Source organism: Branchiostoma lanceolatum, chromosome 10, assembly GCF_035083965.1.
Source record: "Branchiostoma lanceolatum isolate klBraLanc5 chromosome 10, klBraLanc5.hap2, whole genome shotgun sequence".
NCBI classification, from domain to species: domain Eukaryota; kingdom Metazoa; phylum Chordata; class Leptocardii; order Amphioxiformes; family Branchiostomatidae; genus Branchiostoma; species Branchiostoma lanceolatum.
This window is the reverse complement of record NC_089731.1, coordinates 12,382,337-12,407,523: the sequence shown is the minus strand read 5'-3', so window position 1 is coordinate 12,407,523 and position 25,187 is coordinate 12,382,337. Positions and strand designations below refer to the sequence as shown.

Genomic DNA, 25,187 nt, shown 5'->3' with positions numbered 1-25,187 from the left:
GAGGTGCTACTGGAAGACTCCATTCCTGTATGGAGAGACTGATAATTGTTTTTAAACTCAATTTTGGACTGGGGTGATCCATTCTTTTAGTGGAAGTATTTTAGAATGGTCCATTGTTATTTTGGGAGTGTCCATTTTTTGCATGGCGAGGAGTATGGCTAAACATGCTGTATTTGCTCGCAAATGTTGCCTTTCTAGTTTATATCTAAATCTACATATAGTTATATATTGTTAACAACTGCCATTTTTAGAAACCGAAAGACATGCAACTTGCATTTACAATTATCGATTTTCAAAGAATCTTTGATTAGACGACAACATTTTCTAACTGCCCACTTCAGGTAATGCTGGAAGTTTCGATCAGTCAGAAAAATCCTTCCTTTCCAACATCTGCTTGAAGATGAGCACATCACTGCTATGACGTCAGAGCGCTCTAGCGGTCAGGTTCTAGAGAACATATGAGTACCAGCGTGCGACCTCTTTCCATGACGTCATTATGTAAAGAACTTTGTCTACTTAATGGGGATAGACGGGTATATCTATTACCTCAACAAACGATCGATTACAACGAGACACAAGAGGTGTATTAATAGGTGACATCCACCCACTTTCTTGCTTAAAAAAAGCTAGGAAACACATGAGCATACTTTTGATATCATGGCTGTGTTTGGATTGGTATCTATATGTCGAAAAGACTGTTGACACTGCAAATAAGACGTCATGACACGCCTTAACCTATTCCGCACGGGACACAACCTGTCAACAGGTGCGTAGTGGATAGGACAGCTCCCGTTACGGTTGCCATGGTGTTAAGGAGCAACCATTTTATCCAAGGGGGTTGTAGAAGTTGAATTCAAAGAACTACTGAACAGTCAGTCATCCTCCTAGAATAAGTACATCTTAAAAACGTATAAAACATTAATATCAGTTATCAGGTCACCGCACAGATAAAATATCTAACTCTAGACGCGATCTAGAAATGTTCATCCTTGCCTACACCCCTGACATAGGAAATCCTTATTGTCAGTCACCCGTTACGTACCCGTTGGTCGTACAATAAGTGCTTTTGGACAAAGTTTTTTCTTTACTACTCCCATGATGTGAAAGATAGTCTTTAGAGCACCTTTCCGTCATGTGGGCCCCACTTCTGGTGTTGCTCCTCCTGTGTGGGACGGGGGTGATCGGGCAGGACTATCAGACAGGTGAGTAGCCGCCATCTTTGTTGCCGATACGGTCCATCGGTTGCATCTAGATCTAGACGTGATTTTGAAAATTTTGTGTGGATCATTGGTCAATGCTTATCTGATAGGAACGTATGTTGTTGTGGTGTGTAGCAATGAGCCAGTTTATCCATAGGTCTGTACTAGAGTCAGTCTTTTAAAGACAGACAGACTAGAACAACTTGAAACGTAAAAGTTGGTTAGTCTGTTTGCTGTGTAAACTAAAGAGTGACGAACGTCAGTACCAACTACCAACAAAGACAGTACGTGGCACCTTAGACACATATACCAACACAATGTAACGTTACATTCACTAGTAAACACATGTTTGAGGTGTAAACTGAGAGTACATATTTTAGAGGGTTGTCTTAAAAATGGTGATTTGTTGGGTATACGTCACCATGAACTCTTTTCTTTCTTCTTTTTGTGTGTGTGTTAAGCCATGCATGGTAATTTGGTTTACAGTGTACATGTCAGGCAACTGTGGGGTCTCCGTCTATCTTTCTGACTCCGGCTACATCTCGTGGAGCTCTTCTGGAGACTATTGGAATAACGAAGACTGCATGGTGGTCTTCTACACCTCTGACCCTGCCGCAGTTATATCTCTACAGGTGATATCATTGTACAACATCACAGTACAATATCACAGTACAATACGATGGTACGCAATTGTAGTCAATAGGGTTATTCTGCACTTGGCTGGCAAAAGGAACCAGTAAAAATGTAAAAGTGACAAGATACTTTCTATCTTTATGTCTCTGCTGCTCGCTAGTACTAGTGTTTTCATGACATATTCCACTAAATAAAACATGACATATTCCACTATTTGAAACACTTACATACTGATTATGTTCATTGGTTTATTTTGCTTTCAATCTTACAATGCAGTTTTCACATGTCAACATCGAGTGTAATGACCACCTGTACATCTACAATGGAGAGTACTACTGGATACCCTCAGTCACTGCAAGTGAAGACGTCTGCAACAACAACATTCCCAGCGAGTTCGTCTCCACCGGAAACTACATAACCTTACGACTGACGTCTGATGGGGCTATTGGTGGGACGTTTACGATGTTGTACACGCTGTACTCTGGAACTTGGGCAGGTAACATTGTTCTCTCAACTGATATATTCAATCACACACATTTTCTATTCATCCGTTTTGTGATTCACGCATTCGTTCACCGTAGCACCCAAAAGAAGAATTATGACATTGTCCGTAGCCAAGTCGGGATAGAATGTCTATCACCGGCCGAGTCAAGGCCATACACCAGTGAGACTTGGAAAGGTAACTAAGGTTCATCCTACAAGACAATGGAGATACAATACCGTCCTTTTAAATTTGTTCAGGTGACTCCGGCAGAATCCGACTCGCGGACGGTACAAATGCTAACGAAGGTCGTGTGGAGGTCAGGTTGACCACCATCGATGACTGGGGTACAGTCTGTGACGACAGTTTTGACATGACCGATGCTAACGTGGTCTGCAGGTCACTTGGTTACTCAGGCGCCTCAGAAGTTCGTCCTTCCACGGGCTTCGGTCAAGGTATGAGCGTCTTCCTTTTGTCGCTGATCTATTGTCAGTTGTATGCAAGCAAGTTGCGTACGCGTATTGGCGGCGTTTCAGGGACGCACCAAACGGCATATTATGTGGCTAGTTAACAAATATTCCGGGAACTCCACCAAATTATCTGTGGAATGTGTGAAGTGTTCCACGCATGCGTAGTTACCATCTAGAATCGCATAGTATCAGAGCTAGTTCAGATACTACCTATACGGAAGGCGGTTTACACTACAAACAAATCATAAGCCACTGTCTTGTCTCTCTGCCCAAACAGACTGGTGAACACCACTTATGATAAACATTCAATCGCCGCCATGGCAATATCTTTTTATTGCCTACCTTGTTTTGATTGGCAGTTGCAGTCGGTGGGTGGTTAAAATGGGGATTAAGGTATTTAAGTAAAAACCTTCTGTCAATTGTGTCTTGTCCACATGCATTCTAGCTCTAGACGAAAACCCAAAGTCCTTCATACACGTGTATTCATGTAAATAAGCTTTATCCAAACTCTTGATGAAAACATGTATTGTTAGAAACGTTTTTGTCCATTTTTATCGTCATATGTAGGTTCAGGGAGTATCTACATGGATGACGTTGCATGCACTGGGACCGAGACCAGTTTCTTTGACTGCTCGTACCGAGGGTGGGGAACTCATGATTGTGTCCACAGTGAAGACGTCGGTGTCGTTTGTTCCGGTTCAGGTAAAATGCAATGTTTGACTAAGATTTTTGACATCAGGAGTAGAATTGAAATCTACTTTTAGTCATTTTATCATATCAGCAATAGTAAATGCAAACAAGAGCAAAACACAATCTGTTGAAAACAGTTGTCGAACGAAACCCAAAAGACATGGACTAATTCCGAAGCAATACTAGTTGCTAGCAGCTCTTTTAGAAGCGACAATGAAGAAAACGTATTGCAAGTATGTTGGTAAGGTTATAACAAGGTTGCAACTGCTTCACCCATGAAAGCCCTTTTAACATTTCACAGTTCCAGTCGTACCAAGCTGCAGCGTAGATTATTTCCAGTGCAGCAATGGCTACTGCATCTCCTACACGCTGCATTGCGATGGAGTCAGCAACTGTCTCGACGGTAGTGACGAAAACTGCGGTACGTAGCATTTCCTATGAAAAAACACAAATTACAATCATTTCTAAAAACAATATATTTTCTGAAAGTAAATGTTTTTCATCCTCAGCACAGAGCGCAATTTGGCTTTCTTATATCCCCTCTAACTCCTTCCTCTATCTAATACACAGAGGCCAGAATTCGGTTAGTTGACGGTTCAGCTTCAAACGAAGGCCGCCTGGAGGTTCGACCGGAAGACAGTTACGTCTGGGGAACGGTGTGTGACGACCGGTTTGACATGGACGACGCCAATGTCGCCTGTAGGATGCTGGGATACACTGAAGCAACTGAAGTTCGTGGTTCCGCACACTTTGGACAAGGTAAAACTGCTTTTGACTCCCTCCCTCTCAAGTATGGCCTAATGATGTTATATGGCAAACAATATATTGTTTAGGGATAACACTTGTTTAAAACAGAGATTTACGTCCATTACAATGGCACACCGACATGTAATACTACGTTCATAACACACAGGTCCGGGATACATCTACATGGACGACCTTGAGTGTACCGGGGACGAGATCAGCCTGTTCGACTGCTCGTACGCAGGTTGGGAAGAACATAACTGTGGTAGCTACGAGGACGTCGGTATCGTCTGTGACAGCGGGGGTGAGATGATTTTTTCCACACTGAAAATTTACGAAGAACTGCTAATACAGCAATCCTATAATCATTATTAACGGTCGCTTTGTATTATTACTAATAGACAGATGGTGTCTTTCAACCTTCTTCATCTTAGCATTTCCTTACAACAGCAAACTAACACGTACAAACATTGACATGATTACCTAAATGACTATCTATACTTATTTCTCTGCAATTGTTCTTGTGTTTAGGATCACGTAGTTTATATATATTGAACGGACTAAATGTATATTTCTAGAGTCCCAAAGATGAACAAATGGGCAAATCAAAACGTAGAACAATGCTGTACTTTGCCGAGTAATTACTATAGGCCATTTAAACATGTATAATATGGTGAAACTAAACACTACTGATGATGTTATCAGGAATCAGTGTTGGCGAGATTGCTGGAATCGTCGCGGGGGTGCTGGCAGGAGTCATCGCGCTAACAGTGATCATCCACAAGTGTAACAAGAGCAACTCAAACACATCTCCAACCAACCGGGTCGATCCGAATAGGGGACAGACGAACATCACGATGGTGCACAGGCCAGAGGCTCAAAACCCCCCAGTGGTGCCCAAGCCTACTGCACTAACGCAACCTCCCCTACCCCCGATACCTGCCATGAACCAACCTTACCCACCCTCACAACAGTACCCTCCCCCTCCGGCCTACAGTTCAGCCCTGACGATGCCTACACAGCCGCCGGGTGCACCCGTGCCTTACCCTCCCCCCTACCCCAACCAAGACCCGGCGTATGCCCCTCAACCCGCGGAAGGAGTCCAACCACAACCTCCCTCAGACCTGTACCCACCCCCAGATTCATCCGTCCCCCCAGCACCAAGGTACCTGCCCCCTCTAACCAGCCCACCTCAACTGCCTTCCCCCTACTAAGTCTACATGTTCTTGTACATGTAGTACATTGACATATACAAGTGACAGAAGTACATGAATTTTGTTCGTATAGCCAAACAATGCACAATTGGTCAATGCTAGCTTGATTTGTTAATTGATTTTTTTTCTTCATTTGTACGTTTATTGATATTGTGGTCCTAGATCATGTGAAATGATTTGAATGTTAATGTGTTTTGCACAAGGTTGTTGATGTACCGTTAGGTGTTCGTATACGTAAAACTGAGTGTGAGTTTTTTTTAGTTATCATAAGTCGACTTTTTATCAGCAAAGAAGAGTTGTTTGTATCAAAGGCTAATGTATTTTCCCACCCACACATGACGAATGCTGTGAAACACTTATTCATACAGATATAGCTTTAACTTTGTGGAAGATACGACTAGATTCCTACCATGTTGGACTTGCTGAAAATATCATGAAAGATAAAGGACAGTATGAAAGATGACATATCTGTATTCATTCTGTAGTTTTGGGGTGAAAGTAATTTACAGGAATTCAGTTTTAAAGTCTGTCAATGTCTGTAGACATATTTGCTCAAATTGGTGTACTGGATTCACCACTCGGATGCAAAACGTTCTGTTGTATATAGTTACCAGGTTAATCTATGATTTTGCATTTGTGAATAAATTGATGTTTTTGAGTGCTTTTTAAAGACCGTCCCTTCTGTAAATTAAAACCAGATTGACGTGAAGAAGTTTGAATTCTGTACAGTATGATTAGACTGAAATAAACTGCTATTTTTTTCAAGAACAAATGGTTGATCTTGAGCAAGTCTTAATGATTGGTATATATATATTGACAGTAAGCTATGCCTATGACTGCATAAGTAAACGGAGGTTGATGTACAAAGCAGTATTCGTGGTGTCTGATTTCTATAATAATTCATAGTCAGTGCTGATGCATTTCGATCGACACCTTTGTTATGGATATCAAAAGTCCTACATCAATTATGTTGTCTCTGTACAACTTCTGACCGGTGCATCTATTGAAGAATGAGGTGCGAGTTTGTTCTTACTTTGCGACGTCATTTTCTATTTACCTTCACGGGGTGGGTCATCGACTTGTATTACCTCGGTAAGTTATAAATAGCTTGTTTTTGTAAGCTATTTGAAAGGGCCATTAGAAATCAAGCGTTGGGCGTCTGAGAGTTACTTTAACAACTCATCGCGGAGTATTCACCACGCTATTGTGATTAGTAAGGAGTTCAAACACAACTTCCCCATTGAGTAAACATTTCCTGACTGAAGGTTTGCATGTCGTCAAATAAACGAAAGGCGTGACAGTGTTACGTGCAGTTAGTATGGGGATGTGTGCAGAGGAGCAACCATTTCACTATGGGGGTGAAACATCGATACCCCTGCCTTTTGTCTGTATCCCATGTATAGGAAACTCGATACTGTCCCCTTTATTACATGTAGGACGGTCGTGTCCATCCAACGAGGGACCCTCAAGATGTGAGCTTTAGGAGTTTAAGACGCCGTTTTCACATCACCTATTAGCTAATACTCTCATGTTCTGAGTAGTAGTATTAAGGTACACTATGGTCGTCATGTGGGCCCCACTGCTGGCGCTGCTACTCCTGTGTGGGACAGGCGTGTTCGGGCAAAACTATCAGACAGGTGAGTAGCCGCCATCTTTGTTCAGCCTTACAGATTGACCGTGACGACACACACGGAGCAAGAACTGCTGTTTCAGAACACGTCTTAACTCTAAAATGAAGATCAGCTTGCCTCAATTTTGGATGACGGAATGACCGTCAAAAGTTACCAATTTGTGTTATCATTCATATGTAACGTCTCGGTGCTTAAATGATAAGTAATGAAAGTGGATTGTTATATCTACTAGTATTCAGTATGGCGAAATGGTCCTGCTCACATTCCCTTTCGTTACTCAACCTAAGATGTCATCGGTAGGTCAGATTCGCATCAGTGTACAGTTTAGTTTAGGAGAACATTGGCAAGTTGTTTACTACATAGGCCGATTTTTCTCGTTCCATTGATTGACTAGTTTTATTAGGTGTAGGACAAGGGTACACGTTGGCACAGGGATTAAACAGAACTGATATGTACCTGTACCTGCAAAATGTACTTTTAGTAGAAAATTTAGGTACAGGTCCGGACCTGAATACCTGGTATGCCTGTACATGTACCTGTACCTGTACCTGATCAAACTAAAACGCAACTTTGTGGACTAAAGATAGGTAAATCTCATCTCAATGATGACAATTTTGACAAGTTCGCATATAAAAATTGGAAAAATCTTTAGTTACTAATACTCTTCATATTGAAGAGTATTGAAGGTATGTGAATCCTCATACAAATCTAAAATGACAATTTGTGACTAAAAGGACAGTTGACTACATGTACGCTTTACAGATAATGGCTAAACTTGTTAAGGTACCTAAACCACTGATTCTGCTGAACCTGTGCCTGATTTTGATGAATACACAGCCCTAACCACAACAAATATTTCTAAATGCCTTTTACCTGTTTTGCGGTAACCGTCTACACCGGGAACATTCAATCTACACTGCAGTCCTATAGCTGAATGACTGTACGGAATTTCAACATTCCCTTCCCTTACATTTTCACTCGTGGAACATTCTCGCAAATGCTGACAAGAAACACATGAGTGCATACTATTCAAAATATTAATCATGTATTGTGTGCACTATTATTTGTTTTCGAGGCAAAGTGGGAGGAAGGGTACCAATTGTGATTTGAATCGACACCTTGCAATGAAGTAAAGGGAAGATTGTACTGCGTGTGCCTCTGATCAAGTTCTATTTACTTGGTATCATTGTGGCGAATCTAATGGAACTCGTGACTCCTCTTACATAAACACAACTGGCAAAGGCGTAGGGTTAGCCCCCCTCCCCCACTCTAGGTTTATAAATTTAGTGTGTGCAACTAAAGGAAAACATTCACATTCAGCATACGCTTCTTACACCTAACGATGGAGAACCGTCTTGAATAATGAACGTTTGTAAAGGTACATTGATATCTCCTTTTATTTTCACCAAGAAAGCCGCTGTTTCCCCGGTTATAGTGTCTGTGAGCTCTGATACCGGCTACATATTATGTCCGTTTGTAGGGTATTTGTCAATCATCAATTGTTTTGTGCAATAAGCCATGTATGTCATTTTGGTTTGCACTTTCCAGTGTACATGTCAGGCAATTGTGGGTCGTCTTTCTCCCTATCTGACGCCGGCTACATCTCGTGGAGCTCTTCTGGAAACTATGGGTCCTACGTAGACTGCTCGGTGGTCTTCTACACCTCCGACCCTGACGCCGTTATATCTCTACAGGTAATATCATATTAGTCATTCAGTAATTAGTTCAAGAGATATTAACTCACATACCATTCGAAAAGTAAGGATTTAAACGTCTAGGAAGTATATTACGCTTTTTGTTTACTTCGCGGAATCGCTGTTTGATTGTCACAAGTTTGTTTGACCATCACAGACAATTACTTAAGCAATTGGGTGAAATTTGGAAACGGTTTCTTGAGCAACTATCATTTGGATGTCAGGTCTTATTACCTGGATGTCTAACCTTCTTTAACGCACCAAAAAACTATTTCCGACTTCGCGTTTTAGCTACACTGAACTTTTGATAACGTACCTCATTATTCCATTTCGAAACGCAATTCTGAGTTGGTTTTATTTTTGTTTTGTATCTGGCGATTCAGTTTTCTGACATCAACATCCCAAGCTCCGACCGCATGTACATCTACAATGGCGCGTACTACAGTACGCCATCTTTCACTTCAAGCGATTACGTGTACAACAACAACATCCCAGGCCGTTTCGTCTCCACCGGAAACTACATAACCTTACGGCTGACATCTTACGGGTCATTCGGTGGGACGTATAGGTTGCTGTACACGAGTATGAAGTACGTGGGACCTTCGACATCAGGTAACTTTGTAGAATTAAAATGTTTTTAGTTTCGAGCCTATGACTGAGGACATCTCAGCTTGCTGGGCTTGTCCGCTAATCTTAGGGTGAAACAAATGTGCGTTTGGTATTTTGAAACAGGTTTTGGGGACATGGGTGTGTGACGTGGTGAGTCATTGCCTAGCCTATGTCCTTTTTTATTCTTAACATGAAGAAAAGAGAGACGCGTGTACTTAAGAGGACAATATAAGGGTAAAAATGATACCAGGAATTCTTGTTGAACAGAAATTCTAGTTAAATATATAACTGTACATACCTAACTAGAACAATCACCTTATATACGTATATATACGTATACGCGAATATAAGATGACTGTGATCGTAACTTGATCTCTCTGTGGTGTAAATTTAAGAACATAATGTATGAATGAGTTTTATTGAAAATGAAGATGACCCCTTTTTTTTTAAATCGCTTATTGTGCCAATTTCAATTCGGGAGAGGGCTCGGAGACAGTCGGGAATAAGTTAGGAGGGAGTCAACAGTCTACGGCTGGTGGTCGGGATGGTTGGTAGTAGGTACGAGAGCATCTGGAACTTGATTGGGAGTAAGCCATATACTGGTTGGGATGGTTAGGACATGGTTCTCGTCAAAGATAGGCGTGGACTAAAACTGACCAGACTGCTACCGCCAGCCTTGGTTTGTAGGGGGGCATGGTCGGCTATGTGCAACCGGGGCTTTAGACAACACAAGGAACAAACAGATTCCATCCATTTTGTGCAGGCAATGTTCGACTCGTCGAAGGTTCAGCCATCAACGAAGGTCGCGTTGAGGTCAGGTTGAACTCGAACAGTGACTGGGGCACAGTTTGTGACGACTTTTTTGACATGAACGACGCAGCCGTGGTCTGCAGGTCTCTTGGCTACCCCGGCGCCCAAGAAGTTCGTGAGTCCGCGGGTTTCGGTCAAGGTATGGATGTCTTCCTGGTGATTTCCTCGGGGGAATTTGTATTTGGACTTGAAATGAGAAGTACATTGAGTCATTCATCTTTTACTTAAGTTTGTGTCTGTTCAGATGAATTTCTTAAGTACAAGAATACATGGGGCGGTGGGTGAAGTTCTTTAAGACGACATTTCAAAACATGTTTATTGTATTCCCAGTAGGGACATACAACCATGGCATTGCTGAGACATAGTTTATATTGGAAGTGATTTGGTATAGTAATGTACGCATTAGTATAACTGTACTACATGTATTTGCTCCATATTAGAAATCGAACTTCCGGCCCAACGTATATATCTTCTAGTGACCGGAAACCGCAATGCATTGTAGGATACGCCGGCTCCCTCCTCTAGCTCCATATAATACATATTACCTAATATAGCTAGTACCGTTTGCCATTTGAAAGCTATAAAAGTGTCAAAGCCGGCTAAAATGGAGGGTATGTTGTCTCGGTTGTTACGGCGCCAAGGATATCCAACAGTCGTTCTTTGAATGTTAATGAACTTTTTGCTGTTGTATTTTAGGTTCAGGCAGCATCCTTATGGATGACGTTGCATGCACGGGGACCGAGAACACCTTGTTGGAGTGCTCGTACGCAGGGTGGGGAACTAATAACTGTGGCCACAGTGAAGACGTCGGTGTCGTTTGTCAACCTATGGGTAGGGTATACGCTTTGTCTGATTCTCGACATAAGGCCATGTTGATTTGAGATGGAGAATAGAGATATAGTTTTTGGTGTGTCTGTGTGTCTGCGTTCGTGTTTCCGGATTTTTGTAGTCGGCATAAAGTATTTTTGGCTATTTTCAGATATAGAAAAAATGTATATTTTGGGCCGTTACAGCCAATTTGGTACAGGAGTGCCTTTGACATATGCCTACATAACTTTATTCAGAGTTTTGGCATACACAACTTCAAATTCATTCATTTGGGGATATTTTGGGAGAAAATAAGTATTTTAGCTCCTATGCCCTGTTGTCACAGCCAAATGACCTGAAATTTGGAATGGGAATGTCCATGTTTAAATGGGGAGGGAGACGGATTAAAACATGCTGTATTTGCTCGCAAATGAGGACTTTCTAGTTGGAACAGTTTCTTGTTAAAACACTTCTGATATTTTACAGCGTCAATGACCTCGAGTTGCAGTGGCTTTTATTGCAACACCGGGTACTGTATCTCCTCCTCACTGGAGTGCGATGACGTCAACAATTGTGGCGACTTTAGTGACGAACGCTGCGGTACGTTACTAAATAGTTTATAGTTAGTTCACCACAAACTGACACTCCGTTTTCGAACGACATCAATCATTGAAACAGCATAGAAGGGTAGCTCTTATTATTTGTTTGTTAATTTTATTTCACCAGGGGAATTATGTCGCCAGCTTTGAGTTTGAGTTTACCAGGATCCACAATTTTCAATGAGCCCTGGGGAAACCCCAAACAAAGTTGTTCAAACAAGGTTGCAAGAAACAACAAAACAATATGCGAACTACAAATTGATTTAAAACCGGAGTAAGTTATATAACATAAACATAATATCATATAACCAAATAAGTGCCTTGACATGTTGTACTAGTAACCAAGGAGGTTAAATATACACATAATGGAATGAAATCAGGTTGAAATCAGGTAATCGTCCTGTAATCGTCAGGAAACGTATTCAACAATGAAATATTTATACACTGCATAGGTTGTTACGTCCAAATTATTAGCACGTGCTCTCTCTCTCTCTCACATCCATGACACAGGCAGTAGCAGAGTACAGTTGGTGGGTGGCACATCTGCAAATGAAGGCCGCTTAGAAGTCCGACCAGCCGACAGTTTCAACTGGGGAACGGTTTGTGATGACTCGTTTGACATGAACGACGCGACGGTCGCCTGTAGGATGCTGGGATACTCTGAAGCAACTGAATACCGTGGTTCCGCATATTTTGGACAAGGTAAAACTGCTTTTGACTCCCTCTCTGCCTTTCTCAGACTTTGGACAAGACGCGGATATTGTACATTGTGACTAAATTATCATTAACTTATTCACGCACAGTCAGAACTATTTTGACTGGTCGCATCCCTCCCTCACCCAAGACCACCCATCTCATTCATTAATTCATTCCCTCTCCACTTTCTCACTTATTCGCTTGCTCACTCACTCACTCACTCGTTCACTCACTCGTTCACTCACTCACTCACTCACTCACTCACTCACTCACACACTCAAATGCATGCTGAATGTTCAAATAGCCACTCTGTCAAAGGAGTCAAACTCTACAATGATGAATGTACAACCTTTCACTTGTGTTGTATCTCCTCTGTATACCTCCTTGGTTATATGCATCATAGCCGCATGGATTTGTTCACTTGCAAGTAGCCATTGAGCACGATCGAGTTTCCTATCAAATATGATTATCACTATTATCAAAAGCATGGAAGGCATTGTCCATAACAATCAATATCTGAAATGATAGCTATTGTTAATTGTAGGTGAAAGAGACATGTAATAATCGTGTGTGTGACCAACAGGTTCAGGAGACATCTACATGGACGACCTAGCGTGTTCCGGGAACGAGAACAGCCTGTTCGACTGCTCGTACCCAGGGTGGGGAGTTGAAAACTGTGGTCACAGCGAGGATGTCGGAGTCGTCTGCGGCAGCCCGGGTGAGATGATTTTCCCAACAGGAAACAGAATGAAGGCAGACTATTTCGATCTTCGCCATTATGATAAAATACTGGGCTATACAATCATGTTTTTTGTGAAAAACGGATGATTGTATGTCAGTCGCTCACTGATGATATGCATTGGTTGGCAGCGCTAGCACCCACAACCGTCATGATCTTCATGTTAGTATTCTTGCATTAGAAATATGATACGCGTATACATAGAGAATATGATTCGCGTGTACATCATAAATTTTATATAGTCAGTAAACAAGCACTGTTGATTGTGGTTGAAACATATTGCAATGATCATATAATCAGACAAGCCCCTAAGAAATGGGAATCAAAGTGCTTTTCATCTTCGTATTGTTTTCTTTGATTGTACTACATGTAACATGACCGACGCTTACAATATGTTATTGATAATGCTCTTCAGGTCTAAGTGGCGGTGCCATTGCTGGAATCGTGATCGGTGTACTAGTCGGTGTCGGCGTGTTGGCAGTGGTGGTCCATCACTGCAAGAAGACCAACTCACAACCTACACCGGCCAACCGGGTCAACCCAAACCCACAGAGAGTCGGGATAAACATCACCACGACCCACCGCCCTACCGTGGTGTCGCAAAACCCCCCGGCGGTGCCCAGTCCATTAGCAGCGACACGCAATCCCCCATATAACCCCCAGCCCCAGTACCAGCCTTACCCACCGCCCCAACAGTACCCCCCTCCCCCTGCCTACAACACGGCTCTGAACATGCCTATGCAGCCTCCGAGCGGACAAACACCATATTCGTACTCATCCCAAGACCCGGCGTATGCCCCTCCCACCCAGCCTCCAAGCGGGCACACACCACATTCGTACTCATCCCAAGACCCGGCGTATGCCCCTCCCCCCGAACAATTTAGATACGGAATGATGTAGCTCACGTTGTAAGAGGACTTTTGAGATTTTGCTAATATATTATCGGCATACGAAGTCGGCTGCAGTTCTTGTGACCCCCGCTGAGTGGGTTTTAAAAGTTGCTTCTAAAAAGGAGCGAGCCGGCAAGCTTTAGTCCACTTTCACATGCTGATTTTGTACACTGTACACCGAAGTCAAACATATTCAATTTTTGTACCTTTTTTGTACACATTTAAAATACAATGGATTTTGAAGCATCGACGCTTCTTTCTTTGGGGTTCTTAACTATGTAAATCCCCATGCTACGATAATCTTAATACTTTATGTATACTGTACTGTACTAAGAACATGGTAACAGTTCGATATATATGGATTGTCAGTAACATTGTGTAAGGATGTTCAACGAATGTACAGAGCTATAAGAGAAATTTGTGAAAGGTAACTATGTCTTTTGCCTCAACTTGTACAGTCTTGTAAAAGAATGACAACTTCCTTGTAAATCCTTTTGTGCACCTTGTTTTAAGATTTTTTGTGTGGATATAAAAGAGTATTTTGTAACAGGATCGTCGCTGTTTGTTCTTTTTTTGCTCGTAACGCACATGCCATAGAACACTTCATCCAAAGAATGCCATCGTTGATCGAGATTTTAAATGATATAAGTATTCACCTGTGATTGTTTCTTTCTTTGTTTGTTGTTCTATTGTTTCTGGTAGTCTTTGCGATCTTTGATTTGAAGTTCGAGATGCTTTTTTTGTTATCAAAGCAGTCCAAAAATCCAGGGGGGGGGAGTTATTTTCCAATAGATACTAATCCTAGGAAGTAAAAATTGATACTTTTCACAATATACGATAAAGTACACACTTGTCCCCTGTGCATCAAAAAGCATTCAGTATTCTACTAAATTAATTCTCCAGGTGACCCTCTAATCAAATTAAACAACCCCAGCCTATGGCTGAATACAAGGTGCCTGATGAGGCCTGACAAAAGTTAGCTTACAGAAAGAATTTCAGGGGCGATAAGAAAAACTTGTCTTGTTATGTGTTCTTTTAATAACAACTGGCCTTCTTGTTGTGCTTATCGCCCCTCATTCATAATCTATGCGGAAAATATCCACGATGAAGGAAGTGTGTATTCCCATAAGGAATACATGAATAGGGTCTGATGTATGATGTAGAAAACGGTATGACTGAGGTCTGATTTGTAAAATATTTCATAGTCAGTGCTGATCCATTCCACTCGACACTTCTATACTAAAAACAATATCATATGTTATGGATATCAGACTCTACATCATTTATGACTTTACAACTTGTTCTGACCGGTGCATCTATTGAAGGGCTGTAACTTTGCCATATCTTTTTGTATTAATCTTCATAGTGTAGGTAATCGACTCAGGTTACCAAGACAAGCTATAAATAACATACTTTGGTGTCAGAAAGGATATCCAGTACGTCATTAGAAAACAAACTTTGAGAGTTATTTTAACAAGTCATCAGGCTGTCACGGTTCATTACGCTATGTAGTAAGAACTTCGCCATTGAGTAAACATTTACCGAGTAGAGAGTGACACAACAAGTCGTGAAAATAAACGAAAGGTGTGCCAGTGTTTCGTGCAGTTGGTATGGCGATGTGTGCAAAGGAGCAACCATTTCACCACTGGGGTGAAACATCGATACCCCTGCCTTTTGTCTGTAACCCATGTAAAAGAAACTCGATACTGTCCCCTTTATTACATGTAGGATGGTCGTGTCCATCCAACGATGGACTCTCAAGATGTGACTTAGGAGTTTAAGAAGCCGTTTTCACATCACCTAATACTTTCAGGTTCTGAGTAGGAGTATTAAGGTACACCATGGTCGTCGTGTGGGCCACTTTGCTGGCGCTGTTACTCCTATGTGGGACAGGTGTGTTCGGGTACGACTATCAGACAGGTGAGTAGCCGCCATCTTTGTTCTGTCAACAGTCTCGCAGATTGACCGTGACGGCACATACGGTACTGCTTTTCAGAAAATGTCTTTCCCTCTGAAAGGAACTTTTACCTAGCTAGAGCTCAGATTAAATATAAGTCGACTTGGAATGTACAGAGGACTTTGAAAGTTTCGACTTTGTCTTACATGTATAAGTCATATGTAACGTCACCGTCTCGATGCCTTATAGATAAGTAATGGAAGTTGAAAGCTATATTTATATTCAGCTTGGCGAAAGAGGGGTCCTGCTCGCATTCCTGGCCGTTACTCAACCTTAGATGTCATGGACAGGTCAGATTCGATTCAGTGTGATGGCGAATAAGATGTAAGAAAATTTGATGTAAGAACATTTTTCTTGTCTGATTGATTAACTAGTTTCATCATGATTTGTAGGACAAAAGTAGTCGTTAACACAGTGATTCAGCAGAACAGGTGTAAGGTCTGTGCTATCTGTCAGCCGTTATCACAACTGGGACCGTGTACCGGCATGTATACGTACCTGTATATGTATCTGTAGAGTTTCATTTGAGCTGGAAATATAGGTACAGTCCGGACCTAAACATCTAGTGTAACCTGTATCTAAACAAATTACCCTAGAGGACACCATTTTTTTAGACCAAAAGTAGGCAAATTCCGTCTCAAAGATGACAATTTTGACAATGAAAAGCGCTTGAAAATTAGAAAACTTGTAAATTCTAGTGCTCTTGTTTTGAGATAAGCTGAAATGATATGTAAATCCTCACACAAAGATAACAGTTTACCACTTATACTTAGACGACAATTGACTACATGTATAGCTTACAGTAAATAATTGTCCAAACTTGTTTAGGTTGTACCTAAACCACTGTACCTGTAAACTTATCCCAATAAATATTCATGTCTAACTACCCTTTACTGTTTTGTGGTAAGTGTCTACGCCGGGCAGTACACATTCAATCTACACTACAGTCTTGTAGCTGACTTACTTCGTGAAAGTTCAACATTCACTCTTTTATTTTATACTTTCACTCGTGGCAAATCCTCACAACTGCGTAACTATAAATGCATACTTTTCAGAACAAAAAGCCTGTATTGTGTGTCCAGTTCATTGTCTTCAATGTAAGGTGGGACGAAGGGTGCCACTTGTGATTTGCATCGACACCTTGCAATGAAGTAAAGGGAAGATTGTACTTCGTGTGCCTCTGGTCAAGTGGTCAAGTTCTATTTACTCGACATCATTGTGGCGAATCTAATGGAACTCGTGACTCCTCTTACATAAACACAGTCAACTGGCGAAGGCGTAGGGTTAGCCCCCCTCCCCCACTCTAGGATTATAAATTTAGTGTCTGCAACTAAAGGAAAACAGTCACATTCAGCATACGCTTCTTAGATGTAATAATTAATAACGATAGAGGGACGTCTTGAATAATGACCGTTTACAAAGTTACATTGATATCTCATTTTACTTTTATTTATTTATTCATCTTTAGGGTAGTCCCTTCAGTTAGTCAAATAACTGATTTCCAAGGGAGCCCTTGAAATTACAAATAATGAATAAAAGTCATAACATAAAAATAATAATAAACATAGGAATAATACAGAACAAACTCGATATGGCAAACAATAGCACTGAAATCATCAAACAAAAGTAAACAAATGATGTTGATGCTTTCACCATGCAAGCCGTTGCCTTCTCGGTTATAGTGTCTGTGAGGTCTGACAACTGCGAGTCACCCTTCCTTACATGTATGTCTAATACCGACTAGCTACAATATGTCAATCATCAATTACTTTATTCAATAAGCCCCGCATGTCATTTCGATTTACAGTGTACATGTCAGGAAATTGTGGCTTGTCATTCACCCTGTCTGACTCCGGCTACATCTCATGGAGCACTTGGGGCTATAGCAGCAACGAAGACTGCTCCGTGGTCTTCTACACCTCCAACACTGGTGCCGTCATATCTCTACAGGTAATATCCTAGTAGTTATTCAGTAATTAGTTCAAGGAATTTCAACTCAAATTTCATTGAAAATGAAGGGTGTAAACTTTTGGGATGTGCTCCACCCGTTAACTTTGACTGTCCCAAATTTCCCAAATTTGGAGATTTTGTCTTTGGCACGATAGCAAAATAACATGGTACATTTGATGCGTGTTATATATGCAGAGAATGGATACTCTAGCCCATCAGCAGTATTCAATTAAGCTAAATATACAATGTCACTGACTTAAAGAGACAGAATTTACATGTAAAACCATCTTCGTCTTCGCTTTGAAATTTTGATTAAGTAACTAATAACATTGAGGTATTTTGAAACGCATTAGTGAGTCAGTTTTGTTTCTAATCTGGCGATGTAGTTTTCTCAGATCAACATCCAGAGCTCCGACCGCCTAGACATCTACAATGGCGCGTACTACAGTACGCCATCTTTCACTTCAAGCGATTACGTGAACAACAACAACAACCCAGGCCAGTTCGTCTCCACCGGCGAGTATATAACCCTGCGACTGACAACATCATACGGGTCTGTCGGTGGGACGTTTCGGTTGTTGTACACACGTATGCAGTACCTGGGACCTTCGACGACAGGTCTGCTAACCCTTTTATTTTTAGTCAACAAGAGGACTGACTGAGAATTGCTCAGCTAATTTGGCTTGTCCGCTGTTTTGACGGTGACATGTTTGCCCTTGTGTATTTTGACCGAGGTTTTCTAGAGGTGTATGTACGTTGTTGTTACGTCTATGAATCATTTTCACGCACTTATTTGTTCTCGAATATAGAACTGGACAGATATCTATAAGGGCAAGGTTAAGGTAGATATGACATCAGGATTTCTTAGACTTAAATTCCAATTTGTCAAGATCTAATTGAAGACATCTTCAGTGAAGCGACAGTAACTGAAAACGCTAAGTAGTGCAAAACGCAAATCTTTGTAGGTTTTGTATTCAATATTTAGTAGACTTTTTAACAACCCAAAATCATACCGCAACAACATGGGATAAGTAGCCTATTCTCTCTTTATTACACAACACGGACGAACAGACTACTTCTTTTGTACAGGCAATATTCGACTCGTCGACGGTTCAGTCTTGAACGAAGGTCGTGTGGAGGTCAGGTTGAACTCAGGCAGTGACTGGGGCACAGTCTGTGACGACGCTTTTGGCACGAGCGACGCAGCCGTGGTCTGCAGGGCACTTGGCTTCTCCGACGCCGGCTCAGAAGTTCGTGACTCCACCCACTTCGGTCAAGGTATGGACGCCTTTCTGGTGGTCGCTGAGGGCTAAAAGTGACCTTTAGCAAAACATAAGCACTTGCATTTGCGTTGTTCGTATGGCCATGAATTATTTTTGAAAGATGCATATGTGCTTACTGTGAGGATGCAGACGACGTTTTTTTCCAAAAAGTGTAAAAATTTATCTCTCAGGACAATTCGTTACATACATGCATGGTACTTCTGACATAGTTGCTATTGGGAGTGAGTTGGAATTACTAGACTATGCCCCCCCTACTATTAGCTGTCCTTATCAAACTATTTGCTGTTGTATCTAGGTTCTGGAAACATCTACATGGATGACGTTGCATGCAGTGGGACCGAGAACAGTTTGTTCGACTGCTCGTACCCAGGGTGGGGAACTAATAACTGTGGGCACGGTGAAGACGTCGGTGTCGTTTGTCAACTTTCAGGTAGGGTATGAGATTTATGTCAGATTCTCGACATAAAGACCAAAATGTATTACTCTCATGAAAATTTCCGCCATGTTTATGGCAATTTCTTGAAAGAGTAACGCTTTATCTATTCCCAGTTACAGTCTATTTTACAGATTACTTTTGCTACTTTTGCCGTGTTTTTATTGACTCCCTAGTCCTGCTAATAAGGGAATTTCGACCCGTGTATATTTAGACGAGTTTCTTGTTAAAACACTTCTGATATCTCACAGCGTCCATGACATCGAGCTGCAGTGGTTTCATCTGCAGTAGCGTGTACTGCATCTCCTCCGCACTGGAGTGCGATGGTGTCATCAACTGTGGCGACGAACGTGACGAAAACTGTGGTACGTAACGTAAGATTATCCGTCAACGTGTAGGTCCAGTTTACGGTTAGTAAGTGTAATGATCGTGTACATATGTCGTGGCGTTATCAACAACCGTAATGGAACGTTTCCTGGCAGTGTCATGATCACTCATCGAATGCTATTTGTACAGGATTCCTCTGTAACCACTTCATCCCTTTTATCGACATCACACGAACGCCGGTAAATCATCCAGGCGCCCCCCCCCCCCTTTTCTTATAAGAGTAGAAACTGTTAGCTTGAAATATAGACGAAAGACTTACAGGACAGCTTCTCTTGATTGCAGCCCACAGAAGACTGCAAGTAAGAGAAGCTCTGCAACAGTCGCACGGCTACTTTAAATACTAGTAGTGACATATTGACACTATGTTGTCCAACGTCAAAACGTTAATGGATGATATCAAACATTAGAACGTTGCAGAAGGACAGCTCTTATTCAGATATACAGCCCTGTAAGCGACTGGAAAGGTATTCAATACGTCCATATACATGTATTAATGCGAGTTCTCTCTATATTCACGAAACAGGCAACAGATTTCGGCTTGTGGGTGGCGGAAATGCAGATGAAGGTCGCTTAGAGGTCCGGCCAGCCGACAGTTACGTCTGGGGGACGGTTTGTGACGACGAGTTTGACTTGAACGACGCCACTGTCGCCTGTAAAACACTGGGATACATTCAGGCTTTTGCATTCTACGGGTCTGCACACTTCGGACAAGGTAGGCCATTTATATATAACTTTAGATACCAAGGTTGTCGAATTCTCACATCTTCACACGTATCATATTGTGAAGCTATATTGTCCTCCAGTACATCTTCAATCTAACATTATTCACTAGTAATCATGCAATCATCCATTCCTTCACTCAACTAACTCACGCACGCTCGCACGCATATCACCTCACTCAATAACAAAATGGAGATGCTTTTATGTAAGTAATATTTATTTGCAAAATCATGCCCGAAGGCTAATTGCATGTACAGTATCAAATTAAAAGTACATGGAGCACAAACCACTAACGACTACTCAACTGTAAGCTACTACCAATGAGGTTAAAATACATCTATTTTAACCTCCTTGGTACTACGACCGCTGTTTGACTTCTTCTTCAGTGAATAATGCTCTTCATAATGACTGGTGTTTGTGAATTATAGAAGGCAAAAAGGGCGACTGCAAATTACTAATACACACCCAAATGCCTCCTACCCCCTCCCCACATTGCCCCATTTCGTAAAGAGGGCGTTTCTTGCTTTCTCATGGCAAGATGTGTACAAATTGGTGACAAACTGTAAACACATTTCTTTTACAAGTGGTCAATGTCTCCGTGTTCTCTGTAACACTCACAGGGTCAGGAGACGTCTACATGGACGACCTAGCGTGTTCCGGGAACGAGAACAGTCTGTTCGACTGCTCGTACGCAGGGTGGGGAGTTCAAAACTGTGGTCACGGCGAAGACGTCGGTGTCGTCTGTGGAAATGAAGACACAGGTCAGAACAGGTCTTATCACTTGTAGCATGGTAAATATGATGCCAGACTGATCTCAAATATACGCTTCAGGACGTCCCGTTAATTATACGATATCAAAACCGATTTCCAATGTTCATCCAAACCGCTGTGCTGCCTGAAAAATACAGATATTCCATATTTTGTCTGGAATGTGGAGCTGATCGATGGACATGGATACCACTGTGTCCTTCTGTCATATCTGGTTAGGGCACTCATATATTTTATTGGCTTTCACTCACTCACTCACTCACTCACTCACTCACTCACTCACTCACTCAGTCACTCAGTCACTCACTCACTCACTCACTCACTCACTCACTCACTCACTCACTCACTCACTCACTCACTCACTCACTCACTCACTCTCTTCCATAGCTTAGTCAGCCACAGGGGCAGCGTAGCGTTAAGTAATGGTTCTCCACTGCTGGTGATCTTCTGCCAGTCTAGCCATCTGGTTGGCTAGCTGTATGGCCGGTCCACTCCTTCAAATCCATGATCCATGACCGACGGGGACGTCCCCGCGGGCGTGCGCCTTCCGGTTTTCCCTGAAGAACTGTGTGTGAAAGTGTGCCTTTCGCCCTAGACACATGCCCGAACCACTAGGGACAGGAAACTGGCAAGTGGGCCTTGCAAAGTGTAGATGCACTTACCCTGGCTTTATCATCTCTATATTCATTGGCAACCTTTGTTGAGCAGGCTCTATAACCTGAGCTTGTCAATGAACATGTATTACAAATAAAAACGACAAAGTTATAAAAAGAAAAGTAATTTGGGGAATCTCAGAAACTATCAACCCAAACATCAAACTGTATGTTCCATTTGTCCGAAAAAAGTTGGTGTCTCTTTTTTTTTATTGCAGACCTCAGAATCCGGTTAGTCGGCGGTTCAGGTGCAAACGAAGGCCGCCTTGAGGTTCGACCGTTCGGCAGTTACGTCTGGGGAACGGTTTGTGACGACGACTTTGACATGAACGACGCGACGGTCGCCTGCAGGATGCTGGGATACTCTGAAGCAAGTGAATACCGTGGTTCCGGAGGTTTCGGACAAGGTAAAACTGCTTTTGACTCCCTCTCTGCCTTCCTCAGACTTTAGACAAGGTGCGGATATTGTACATTGTCACAAAATCATTATTCACTTATTCACTTACAGTCAGAACTATTTTGGTCGATGCCTCCCTCCCTCACCCAGGAACCACCCACCTTTCACTCATTTATTTTATTCTTTCTCATTCACTCACTCACTCACTCACTCACTCACTCACTCACTCACTCACTCACTCACTCACTCACTCACTCACTCACTCAAAGAAGAGGCCCAACCCTACAATGATGAATGTAGAACACTTGTATATGTAGAACACTTGTACAGTCTCCTCTGTTATATGCACCATTTGGTATTAGAATTTGTTCCCTTGCGATCAGCCACTGAGCACGAATTTCCTATTAAATATGATTATTAATACCATGGTAGGCATATTCCATAATAAGTAATATCTGAAATGATAGCTATTGTTTATTGCATGTGAAACAAACATGTAATAACTGTGTTTATGACTCACAGGTTCGGGAGACATCTACATGGACGACCTATCGTGCACTGGGAACGAGAACAGCCTGTTTGACTGCTCGTACCCAGGGTGGGGAAATCACAACTGTGCTCACGGCGAGGACGTCGGAGTCGTCTGCGGCAGCCCGGGTGAGATGATTTTCCCTTCAGGGAAACAGAATGAAGGCAGACGCCATTGTGATAGAATACTGGGCTTTACCTGTTGTTATATTACCCTGGGAGACCAGACACCGTATATCGGCGCGCCACCAAGCGCCGCACGCGCGCCTAAGCTTTCCCGGCCTACCCTCCCGCTGCCCCCGAAGACCGACCCCGCCCCACTCTCCGCTGTAAACCCAAGCTCCGCTAGCCGATTACGCTATTCTTTTGTCAAAAACGGAAGACTGTACGTTATTTGCTCTATGTTGCTCTTCGTGCATTGCCTGGCAGCGCTAGCACCCACAACCGCCAGGATCTTCATGTTAGTATTCTTGTATTAAGATGATACGCGTATACATAAAAAGAACATGATGACATATGTATCATACATTTTAGATAATTTTGTAGTCAGTATATATTAAGCACTGGTTGCCACCAAAGAACAAGTGGGAATCAATGTGCCTAACTTTTCATCTTCTATAGTTCTCTTCGATTATACTTACATGACCAACACGATACACAACACTTGCATTATATTATTAGTAATTGCTATGATAATGTCATTGTCAGGTGTCCAGCTCAGTGGCGGCGCCATCGCTGGAATCGTCATCGGTTCACTGGTCGGTGTCGGCCTGTTGGCAGTGATGATCCACCACTGCAAGAAGACCAACTCACAACCTACACCGGCTAACCGGGTCAACCCAAACAGACAGACAGTCGGGATGAATAACACCACGTTCTACCGTCCTACAGTGGTGTCGCAAAACCCCCCAGCGGTGCCCAGTCCATTAGCAGCGACACAAAATCCCCCATACAACCCCCAGCACCAGTATCAGCCTTACCCACCGCCCCAACAGTACCCTCCACCCCCTGCCTACAACACGGCTCTGAACATGCCTATGCAGCCTCCGAGCGGACACACACCATATTCGTACTCATCCCAAGATCCGGCGTATGCCCCTCCCCCCGAACAATTTAGATACGGAATGATGTAGGAGCCCAAATGAGCTGAGATTTTGTTCATCTCTTGTTTCTAAGAGTCTATATCGGCATACGCACTCGGCAGTTTATGTGCAGTTTATGTGACCTCCGCTGAGCGGGTTTTAAAAGAGGGTTTCAAAAAAGAACGAGCCGGCCAACTGGTTCATTTTCACATGCTTAGTTTGTACACTGTGCCCTGAAGTCGAACATATTCAATTTGTACCTTTCTTGTACACCCTGCTATGGGTTTTGAAGCATCGACGCTTGTCCATTTTGGGTCCTCAACTATGTAAATCCCCATACGGTGTTCTATATGTATAGCATCTACCTTTCTGCTGAGCATGAGGAACATGTAACAGCTATATATATATATGTGGATTGTCAGCAACATTGTGTAAGGATGTTTAACGTATGTACAGAGCTATAAGAGAAATTTGTGAAGAGTAACTTTGTCGTTTGGCTCTTGCACAGTCTTGCAAAAGAATTGCAAATTCCTTGTAATCCGTGTGTGTTTGAAGATTTCTTTATACGGATAAAAGAGTATTTTGTAACAGGATTCTCGCTGTTTTTTTTTGTTGCTCCTAGCGCACATGTCATAGGATGCTTAGCTCAAGTCATCCAGAGAATGCCATCGTTGATCGAGATTTAGAATACATACGTCTTTGGATTCAATCGTTTATTTATAGCATAAATTTTAAGTCAGTCGGTCAAGCTGATCATCAGAAAATGACTTGCCAAGCAAGTTGACGTTGTGTCCATCGGCCCCTATCCAACAGATTAGAAGTGTGATGATTTCAATATTTCATATTTCAGAGATTTCATCAGCTAATGTAAAATGCAAATGTAAATATCACCACAATGTGGCCTGAATCAGCAGCCTGTCTCTACAACATATGATGACAGGTTTAGTCAGCAAGCAAACAAATACAGGCCTCAAGGCAGCCCTAAGGCTGAATTAACAGGCTTGTTTACAATAAGGCATCAAATTTACATATGAATAAATACAAAATAAAAAAAATAAAAAATTTGACAAAAAAATAATGAGGAAATACCAAGCCAATGCGTAGTAAGAGATAAACTCGGCAA

General features: G+C 42.1%; 1 protein-coding gene across 1 annotated transcript; it reads left to right on the top strand.

Moving 5' to 3' along the window:
* The first annotated feature begins 673 nt into the window (after window positions 1–673).
* LOC136442960 (deleted in malignant brain tumors 1 protein-like) lies at window positions 674–24,178 on the top strand. Its single transcript, XM_066440003.1, has 29 exons — window positions 674–1,202; window positions 1,686–1,831; window positions 2,109–2,328; window positions 2,574–2,768; window positions 3,351–3,485; window positions 3,775–3,894; window positions 4,044–4,232; window positions 4,387–4,521; window positions 4,923–5,429; window positions 8,611–8,756; window positions 9,140–9,368; window positions 10,129–10,314; window positions 10,872–11,006; window positions 11,469–11,582; window positions 12,092–12,283; window positions 12,861–12,995; window positions 13,432–13,912; window positions 15,273–15,277; window positions 15,731–15,826; window positions 17,671–17,813; window positions 18,200–18,431; window positions 18,903–19,091; window positions 19,392–19,526; window positions 19,781–19,894; window positions 20,440–20,628; window positions 21,257–21,397; window positions 22,276–22,464; window positions 22,977–23,111; window positions 23,691–24,178. The coding sequence occupies exons 1-29, from the start codon at window positions 1,133–1,135 to the stop codon at window positions 24,113–24,115; spliced, it is 5,328 nt and encodes a 1,775-aa protein (XP_066296100.1). The 5' UTR covers window positions 674–1,132; the 3' UTR covers window positions 24,116–24,178.
* The last annotated feature ends 1,009 nt before the right edge of the window (window positions 24,179–25,187 follow it).